The sequence below is a fragment of the Cherax quadricarinatus genome, chromosome 5 (assembly GCF_038502225.1).
Source record: "Cherax quadricarinatus isolate ZL_2023a chromosome 5, ASM3850222v1, whole genome shotgun sequence".
Taxonomy (NCBI): Eukaryota; Metazoa; Arthropoda; class Malacostraca; order Decapoda; family Parastacidae; genus Cherax; species Cherax quadricarinatus.
Window position 1 is genome coordinate 15,459,814 of NC_091296.1, and position 10,989 is coordinate 15,470,802.

Here is a 10,989-nt window from a genome sequence, read left to right on the forward strand (position 1 = left end):
TTCAACATGAGTACTGGCAAGGCGCGGGGTATAGATGGGATATCAAATGATTTTTATAGAATTCAATGGGAGCATATTAAGCACTGTCTGGTGAGGGTCATGAATTGTATGCGACGGGAGGGACAGTTAGGACAGACTCAGCGAACGGGTGTAGTCGTATTAGTACGCAAAAAGCAAGAGGGAAGAGTATTGAGTGAGTACAGAGCTATTTCGCTAATGTGTGCCGACTACAAGATTTTCGCGAAGATACTGGGCAATAGGATGAAGAAGGTGTTAGGTGGGGTTATTCATAAGGGGCAGATGGGTATTCCGGGCAGAAGCATGAGAGATGGGCATGGCCGCATTAGGGATTTTTTGGAGGGTTGCAGCAGAGGAGGGCTTTTGGGCATTGATTGGGAAAATGCATATGACTGTGTGAATAGAAACTTTCTGAGGGCTAGTTTGTTGCATCTCGGTTTTGGCATGGGAGTGGTGAGGTGGGTTGATACAATGTATTCATCTGCAATGGTGAGAGTACAAATTAATGGCAGGTTGGGAAGGCCTGTAAGGATGGAGAGGGGTTTGAGACAGGGGTGTCCCCTGTCTCAAATATTGTTTGCGTGTATGCAGCATCCTTTTTATGGGCTCGTTGAGGGGAGGGGGATTTTAAATGGGGAGAAGGATGGGTGTATAGATGTGGTGGGGTATGTGGATGATACCACTGTTCTGATGGCAGGAGTGGAGGGATTGCGTACGGTGGAAAGTGTGTTGGAGCTTTTTGGGAGGGCGTCTGGCATGCGGGTGAACAGAGCAAAATCAAGTTTGCTGGAGGTGGGTGCCTGGGTGGGGGGGGGCTTGGGGTTGGAGTTTGGGTGGGAAGTAGTGGCTAGGCTAAAAATTTGTGGAGTTATATACATGACTGATGCGTGAGAGGCTAGGCAGGTGAATTCGGAGGTGGTGGTGGAGAAGGCAGTAAAAAGGTTAAGGAGTTTACGGGCGGGGGATGTCACCTTACAACAGCGGGCGATAATTGTAAATTCATTAGTTTATAGTAAAGTGTGGAGTATGGCTGTGGTGTATCCACAGCGGACTACAGACGTACATGAGATTCAGAGGAGGGCATTACGTTATGTTTGGGGTTTCGGGAGGGCATGGCTGAGCAAGGAGGTGGTGATGTCGAATATACGCAGTGGAGGAGTAGGCCTTTTAGCGTTGGGGCCGAGAGTAAAGGCTTTATATGTGAAACAGAGGTTCGTTAGGGAGGGGGGGGGGGAAAGAGGGGTTAGAGTGGGAACAGTGATGAAGGATGTGAGGAGATGGTGGAGCGGAAAAGAATTAATTGAATGCGAGGATATGCTGAGGGTATTGTTATTGATTAGGGAGGTGGAAAAACTTAGGGTGGGGCGTTTGGTGACGATGAGCAGAAGGCCGGAAATCATACAAGGGGTATCGGTTTATCCCTTGTATGATTGGGGTATGATATGGAATGACTTTCGAAAGCTTAAGTTAATGCCGAGAGTACGGGAGTTTGTATAAATGTTTATAATGGGGATATTAGCATCGAAAGCTGTTTTGTGTTCAATGGGATTGGTGAGGGAACAGACCTGCGATCACTGTGGAGAACAGGAAACGGCTTTTCATGCGGTTTATTTCTGTGAAGAGTTGAGGGAGGTGAGGGTGTGGTTAGCGAAGGTTTTTGGGTTGATGGGTGGGGGTAATGTAGAGACCCTGCGAGCCTAACATTAGAAGTACGCGGGGTCTCCAGAGAAGTGAAAAGGGCGATTATGTATGTAGTGGTGGATTTTCTGTATATTTCCTGGGGGATGAGGGACACGGGAGGAGGAAGAATTAGGATTAGGGCAATTGCGGCGGGCATATATAGAACGGTTTGCAGAAACAAACTTATTTACGGGGGACAGTGGAGGACACGTTTTCCGGAGACCTACTGCAAACTTACGGTCAATGGCCTCACTCAGTTGGCGAGCTAATTATACGTAATGGACTGGTTTCCTTTATAAGCGGGTTGCCATTAGTTTTTTTCGGAGGGAGAGTGTATGAGGTGCAGGACTTGCGAAGGAATGCGAGGGTCGGGAAGGTATGTACTGCGTGGTGCTGTGTTGACATGTAAGTTTTGTGTGCAAGATTTTGATTAGCCCAAGATTTGTATAAAATAGGTCCTTGTGATTAAAAGAGAGTTATAGAAGTCACTGTCCATGTTAGTCTACCAGTTTTTGCAAAGATAATTTTTCTGGTATGTATTTTCGCAGTTTTTTATTGTAATTTTGTAGGGAATTTCTTTCCTCTTAGATGGGGTTAATATTTGTTTTTACATAATTTGTTTTCCATAACTTTTGTAATGCTATTAAGTTTCTTTGCTGATGCAACGTATGCTGTAAAAATCTTGCAGTTGTTGATGCTTTATACGCTTATGTAATTTTGTGTAATGCTTATTTTTGTTATAGAGAAATGTTTTCGGATAATTATCAGAGTTTGTTCTTAAGTTAAATCTCATAATCAGTTGCATGTATATATAAAGTTACAAAAATTTATGTTTGATCACTGCTGTGATCAATACGTGTGCGAATGATGTGGGTGTATTTATAGACGAGTTTTCATGGGAGGGGGGTCCCCCCTCCAACAGTTTTGTGTGTATGTGTCAGATATATTATCATTTTGTATAATGTGTGTCAGTGCATGGTGTGTATGTATTTTGCGTGTTTCATAATTATTTCTCTTGCACTTGATATAATTCTTCGTAATCTTGACCAGATCCTGTATTATTGTGGTATTTAATAATTTATACTACCTTGTAATTTATGATGTTATGTAGTCCAAGTATAAGGATACATGTTTGATGATATTTCATTTCTTTATGTATTAATGTTTAAGAGACTACAGCATTCCTTTACAATGTTCATCTGCATAGTAAGTCTAACCTCGTAACTCAGAAGGGGTAGATGCGTATAGTTTGATCACGAATCAAAATTTCACATAATTTTACACAAAACGATCAAATCTACACCAAATCATTAAGGACTTTGGAAGTTATCCTCGCCATTCCCAGTTGCTGGGAATGGGTACCTGCACATACCAGTCCAGTTGTTCCTAGAATCTGGCCCGCGTTACTGTACACAAGCGACAAAATTTTAATCCGATGAGATGAGGGGTTCTGGAGTTGTGATAAGCTAAATAAATTTTAATAACAGGATATCTAATGATGTGGGTTATTATAGAAGGCCTGAACATTATTTCAGTTGAAGAATGAGATACTTGTCCAACATTTGTTAATCTTTATTGAGGAATGTTTCCTCAATAAAAATTCCCAGATGCTGCATAAGTGTCTTATTCTTCAAATTATCGGTTTTCAAAATAATTTTCATTATCCTGTCTGTCAATGATGATGATAATCCTAACTAGTGTGATAATAACCTTAACAATTATATATTAAACAAACAACAAATAATGTACAGATGAACGTTATATAACTATGAATACATTAATATGACAAACTGCTCCATGAACCAAGCTTTACCTGGAAGCGAACGACCAATATTTTTCACCGACTCGTAGCTTCCTTTCAACCCAGACAGACTGCAGTGTCAATATCAATACATCTCTGGCAAACAAATCAATATAACACCCCAGGTATTAGGAATTCTTTTATTACAATACTCTTTGTTGTCAATTAATAGGATACAATACCGACAAGATGAAGAATTAGTATCAATACAAATTCAAGGATATGCGAAGACAGTGGAACTATTGACAAAAGATGGAGTAATCAGTTTTTTTTTTTATATTTTATTTAAAACGTCATATAACAACATATTAAATATATAAAAATCCATCCTTCTTTAAACAGGTATACAAAACATAATACATGAACATAATACACCTTATAAAGTACGCTGCAGCACATATCCGATATTTACACCTAAGCCAACTAGTATTTCCCTAAACCATACATGATGAAATATCATATAAAAGCATACAACAATACGTATAACATAACAAAAATTAAAGCCTTAAGCTCAGGCTGACGGGTTTGAGCTAAATATGTATGTAACCCATACAGTGTGATACATAACTATCATATAGAATAGGGTAGCAGCACATTGCTAATATGTCCAGTCTTGCTAAATAATAAGGTAGTGCTGTCAACCCAGGGAAGGTATGGGAGCGAAGTTACTCCAAAAAAAAAAAAAAAAGTGACACACACACCTTACACATATCATTTTGGGAACTGAAATTTCTGATCATTGTTTACTGTACTGCCTCTGTGTGTGAACTCGTCGTTTTAACAACTTTGTTGACGTAGCCGCTACGAGGAAGAGTCGTTAGTGTACTTTCTCCAGAGTGCCCATAAAACACTTCTATGCTCTAACACTTTGTAATTATTGATGAGTTCGACGAAGAGAATTACTTGAGGTTACTACAAGTGCATGGACTTAGTATTGGCCCACCTTTATGAACTTGGCGTGTTCTAGGACTGAATAACTTTTGATTCCTTTGTTGATATCAGCACACATATACACTGTGTTGACTCGAGGCAGTGAGCAAGTGAGTTGAACACTTTGATATTGGTGCAGGTCGCAAGAGCTTTCATGTAATGTTTATATATGTCTAGTCCAATGTTAGAATAATTATCAGGTATTTCACTTATCTTCCATCATGTAATTACTACTACTCATGAAGACTGTAAATATTTATTAAACTCCTTTTATCAAATTCCTAGACTGTTTGAACCACGAGATGGTTTGCCTACAACAGCCCTGCTTTGGAAGTCGCGGCAAGCAAATCTCACAGGTAATAGTACCCTGGGGCATGGGAGGGAATTAAGTGAAGTCCAAGGAAGGGAAGCATAGCTCCAAGTCCTTGGATCTGGAGACCATCACTTGCATCAAAGCCTTCCCTGGAAGGGAATGTATCGTGTTGCTTTGAAATTTATTTAAAAAGATGAATAACGTGTGGGTGTGTTTGAGAGAGCCAATAGGATTAGTGCAGTGTTACTTTACTTTTATGATCTAACGTGTTTCTCTCCCCTACAGAGGCAGAGAGAGCCTCAACGTCAGCTCCCAGTCTCCCCTTGTCAAGGACAGTGCTGTACCCACACTGGTGAGTATTTTTTTAGATATATAGTACGTTGTGCGACGCTTGTGTACTCTAATGTTTATACTTACCTATTTATGGCTGCTGGGGGTCGAATCTTTAGCTTCCTGCCCCGCCTCTTATCTGACAGTTTACTTGTTCTAAGCCTTGTGAACCCTAGTATGCATATTTATAAAGATGTGTATAGTGTGTGTGTGTGTGTGTGTGTCGGATGGTATGTTATCAGTAAGGGATACTATATTACGTATAGACCATTTAAGTGGTATGCTGTGTAGTGTGTGATGGGATGGTATTGGTAAGGGATACTATGTTACGTATAGATCACTTAAGTGGTATGCATGAATATCCCTGCACATAAACGATGTAGCCAGGTTTAAATAATGGTAAACAAAGTGTTTATTGTAGGAGGATGATGTCAGAAAGATACAAGATAGGTTCATGAACAGGTGAGCATCCTGTAACACTGCTAGTTAAATAAATCCAGCACACCAGACTATCTGTAGTGGAGTAGTTTCCGGTGATGGTAAGAGCATCTCAGCAGCAGTGCCGTCACACTGCTAGGGCTGTCGTTGTCAGGGTGTGCAGTAGTATATACGTGCTGCTCGGTCAGGTTACAACGCCACGTACTGCAAGTACCCTACGCAGTCTTGCTACGCCACATAAGCCGCTCCTGCGGCGCACTCAGCTGACTGTGACCAGTGTGCCTGGTTCTTCAGGTGTATACGTGCATATTTGCACAACCACATTCTGCTGCGTTACAGTATTGATGCATCTCCTGTTGTTACTGCTGATGCCACTCTTGCTCATATCACCACCACTACTATTATTGTTACTAATATCATAACCACTGGTTTAAAATAAGTGCTTTCTCTTTCCCCACCAGGTGTGTACCTGTATATACACAGGGCTATAATTGTTTCAGCAACCAATCTACTCCTACTGCAACTAACATTACTGCTGCTGTTTTATCTATTATTACTAATAATTTCACAACCACTGATACTTTAACTCTTGTTCTTGTTGCTGAATGTTGTTAGTAATAATACCATCATCGCTTTTATTACAAATATTGTTGTAGCCGTTATCATAAATTACTACTACTACTACTACTACTACTATTCTGTTTCCATTGAAACTAGTTTAGTAAAATAGACAAATGCAATAAGCGGGGTTAATAAGGTTTATATTACACTGTGCTTCCCAGTGTCAACAACTTGCTGGTGAAGAAGGCGTTACAGGAGTAATTAAGGCCTACTGGTATTATAGCTAGTCACGACGGTACCTTGAAAATGGTTTCATTTAAAAGTGGAATTAAAAGTGTTAAGAATGAGTTGCAAATTTTTTAGAACGAGAATAAGAAAGAGATCAGAAGAGGAAGGAAGTTAAACATTAGGTTTGAGAGAGGCATGTGGAGAATGAAAGCTTCTGGCATAAATGATGGGTGCCCTGAAAGTGTACTTCATTAAACTATAGACCTTAATGCTAGTGAAGGACTGACATAAAGACCGATTAATTCGTATTTCCCAATCTGTATATGATCACTTGCGGATCTAGCGCTTCCTCTTGAATATAATATTTCACAAAATATCCTTCTTGCCTAACCATTTGACTGACTTTTACTAGTGTATTTCGAACGACGAGGACTATTAGGATGTTTGTGGAGACTTGAGTAACACCTCAGAGTACAACATTGTTCTAGACTATGGAGCAGAACTCTTCTCCAGGCTGAGGGACTGACCACCTCAAAACTACGCTTTTGAAAGTGATGGTCTGATTATATCGTCTTTACATTTCTACTGCTCATGGTACCTTCTCTCTATTCGACTGAAGAAGCCTACTGTGTGCGCGAAACGTTTCGGAATAAAGATACCCAACTGTTGCACATGTACCTTACTTATCAGGAATCTGATAAAGTAGCAACGGCTCGTGGTATTGAAATTCTCCTATAGATCGAAGCTAAGCTAGCTGACACAGAGGTATTAGTGTGCATCAATAAGGACAAAATCAGAGGGGATGAGGGGGTTCCGTTGCCAGTGGCGTTTCCCATGGGTCAGTACAGGCACATTTTTTTTTTAAGAGGAAAGTAGACCTCTGTCTCAGACAAGTTCCATTTCAGCTAGGTTGTAATCCCATGATGACAAGCCCGTGTGCAGTTTATGGCATTTTATTGAGGAGACGTTTCACCCACCAGGGGATGATAAACAATAAAAAGAAAAACAATACCTTGACTGGAACAGTACACAAATAACCCACACATAGGAGAAAGAAGCTTATGAGGATGTTTCGATCCGACTTTGATCATTAAATAGTCGGACCGAAACGTCGTCATAGGTTTCTTTCTCCTCTGGGACTATCAAGTATGTCTTCTTAATAAATGCCATAACAGCATATTGTGTCTTGTTAATATACTTGTAATAGTCATGTAGGTCTGGCTGCCGCAGTCACCAAGAGTCTGGTTGACCAGTAAGTCAGTATTGCAGTCAGGCCATCCATACACAATAAAAGAACTCTCCAAACCTGTTAGAGTTATGTATATGTATGGCTCCTTGTTGCTCACAACGTGGACGTATATGAAGCATACCAACATAATTAAGTAATTTGATGACACGACAATCTTTAGGTAAGTAATAATAATGACAATGATCTTTATTTCTTCAAGTACTTGTACAACGTATACAGTCCTAGCTGACATCAATGACATACTACTATATAGAAAGCTGCTTGTTATGCTCACAGAGCATTTCGGGCAAATTAGGTCACTTGTCCCAGGATGCGACCCACACCAGTCGACTAACACCCAGGTACCCATTTTTTACTGATGGATGAACAATAGACAACCGGTGTAAGGAAATACGCCCAATGTTTCCACCCTTTGCAGGGAATCGAACCCGGACATTCACCGTGTGAAGCGAGAGCTTTTGCCACCAGGCCACGGGCAACAAATAATTATAACCTTTGAGGTAGTATCCCCTCAAGGCACGGTCCTCACTGGTGAAGACTCTCATTCAAGGAACTGGAACTGACCTCCCCTTCCATGGATCGAATCTGCCTTCTATTCCTTAAGGTTTACCGGTTTCCCTAAATCACTATGTTTCTACGGGTTCAGCATTTCTCTCGGATTAAATAAATATGTAATGGAAATAAGAAAAAAAATAGATAAAGAATACTGGCTGTGGTGCAGTGATTCTGTAAGTGTTGTAAGAGTCAAGGAGTAAGTATATAGAAGATTGTCACAGGAATATCACGTAAGAAAACAGAGACTTGTGTACAGTACTGGCAAGCTTTACAACAGCCTTTACATTATTATTATTATTATTATTATTATTATTATTATTATTTTATTCATGGGGACTGCATAGTAATCCGCATTGATGCTAGGTAACAGAGGTTAGTTTCAGTGCCTGTTGTTAAGTGCCCCTTCACCAGCATCACGGTGCCTATGAATTAGACACATGTGCAACATCTTTATTATATCAGTGAAAATTCCAGGCAATATTGGGAAGATAGTAGAATAATATAGAAAAGACGAGGTAATAAGTTGCCCAGCTTATATACCGGGGTCAGGTGACGCCGGTATATAAACGCCAAGCTTCGTACCTGTGCTTCAAATTATTCAAGACTACGGTGGTCTTAGCCAACTTCAAGGCTGAGGGACTGATTACCTCGTCTTTTGTATATAATTTTACCGTCTTCCCATTATGTCCTTGAATTTGAATTGATAAAGCCACTGGATGACGAAACGTCTACAATAAATCTACCCAGATGTTGCACACTTGTCTAATTCTTCATCTTGTCTGTATTGTATACCATTCATGTACCTCAAGGTATACCTCCTTAAAGGGTATATTAACGGATAAATACTGTTGACAACAGTATTTATCCGGTAATAGCCAAGAAAATCAAAATAGACATAAGCAGAAGTGTTCGTACCCATATATCGTGTAAGTGTGGTGTTCATACATGGTATAAACATTGATAATAAATACCCACAAATTGGTTTAGAAAGACAAGTGAGCGAACACTAGAAAATGTTCTGAAAGGTTTTGTAGTAAATGTCCTAGTGTTTGCTCTGGTGTTCATACATAATGGTAGAATAGTGGAGTGGAATTCGCGATGAAATAGCAAGAGCTACAAGCACAGGAAACCTACAACAAATATATGCTAAGTTAAATGCTGAAGACGAGATGCCACGCTCATACAACATACACACAAAATATCTATAAACACCAATATGGGAATAATTATTAGGCCAAGCATGTAGGTCAGCAGGGCGGATCATTAATGTCATAGGAAGTGTGCTTACGTGTGTGTGTGTGTTAGATCACACGTGTGTCTGAGCAATCCCTTCAGTTATGATTCATTTTAATTAGTAAGGAGATTGGTTTTGATTTTTGGAAGTCTGTAGATGTTCTCATGTTGAGTGTCAGCAATAAACGTAGGGCACCACTCACAACTCCCAGCTACCATTACCACTTACAAGTATACCTGATGGTAGCACTTGTAATTGAACATTAAAATGGTATAAAATACCGACAGATTGTTAGGTAAGACACATATGCAACAGTTAGGTATCTTTATTTCGAAACGTTTCGCCTACACAGTAGGCTTCTTCAGTCGAGTACAGAAAAGTTGATAGAAGTAGAAGATACTTGAAGACGATGTAATCAGTCCATCACCCTTAAAGTTTTGAGGTGGTCAGTCCCTCAGTCTGGAGAAGAGCATTGTTCCGTTGTCTGAAACAATATGAAGTTGAAGTGACAGGATGGGGCCTTATATAGTGCCAGGAGATGAGACGTAGGTTGCTTTGGGAGGGCAGGTCTCTATCAACTTTTCTGTACTCGACTGAAGAAGCCTACTGTGTAGGCGAAACGTTTCGAAATAAAGATACCTAACTGTTGCATATGTGTCTTACCTAACAATCTGTCGGTATTTTATACCATTTTAATGTTCATTCTGTCAGACACTGCAACACAAGGGTATCTTGGTACAGACCATCAACTTCGACAACCTCTACTAGTGAGATCGGCTGGGTTTGAGAGGGACCTGCCCTCCCAAAGCAACCTACGTCTCACCTCCTGGCACTATATAAGGCCCCATCCTGTCACTTCAACTTCATATTGTTTCAGACAACGGAACAATGCTCTTCTCCAGACTGAGGGACTGACCACCTCAAAACTTTAAGGGTGATGGACTGATTACATCGTCTTCAAGTATCTTCTACTTCTATCAACTTTTCTGTACTCGACTGAAGAAGCCTACTGTGTAGGCGAAACGTTTCGAAATAAAGATACCTAACTGTTGCATATGTGTCTTACCTAACAACAGCACTTGTAATTGGTAATGATGTCTATCCTACACACCTTCCACCACGGCTTAGCCTTGACTTCTCTTATCTTCTGCTTTTCTAGTGTTTGTGTATAAATCTGACTTAATATTTAATACTAACAATCTTACTAAAGAATAAAAAGGCACAATGCCGTGGCTGGAGCAATACAGAAATAACCCGCACGTAGAAGACAAACTTTTAACGTTTCGGTCGACGTAAGTTTTGGTGTAGTCACTGGTCTAAGTTGTACCGAAACGTCGTCATAAGTTTGTCTCGTACATGCGGGTTATTTGTGTATGACTAGAGTAAATATTGTTCTTTACCACTGACGTGTGTTTACTACCAGTTTTGATACTCTGCTTATATATCTTGTATGTTGCCTTTCTCATATTAATTTAGTGTATTTCTCAGCTGAATGCCACTGTAATGTAATATTGTGCGCTTTCAGGGTCTGCTGCCATGGAAACAACGCAACTCTCAACTCCACGGGTTTAAGAACACCAAGTTTGGCAGCCCGGGTTATCCGTCACCCCTTGACAGGTTCAGGTGAGAAAATAAAGACACTTAGGAAACTT

The 10,989-nt window shown here is 40.2% G+C and overlaps 1 protein-coding gene across 1 annotated transcript in view; it reads left to right on the plus strand.

Moving 5' to 3' along the window:
- Positions 1–10,989, plus strand: part of Pask (PAS kinase) — a 352,511-nt gene that overhangs the window by 167,088 nt on the left and 174,434 nt on the right. The window contains exons 3-4 of the mRNA XM_070104515.1: positions 5,028–5,094; positions 10,863–10,960. Of these exons, the coding sequence (XP_069960616.1) occupies positions 5,028–5,094; positions 10,863–10,960 (165 nt within the window). The remainder of the gene's footprint in view (positions 1–5,027; positions 5,095–10,862; positions 10,961–10,989) is intronic.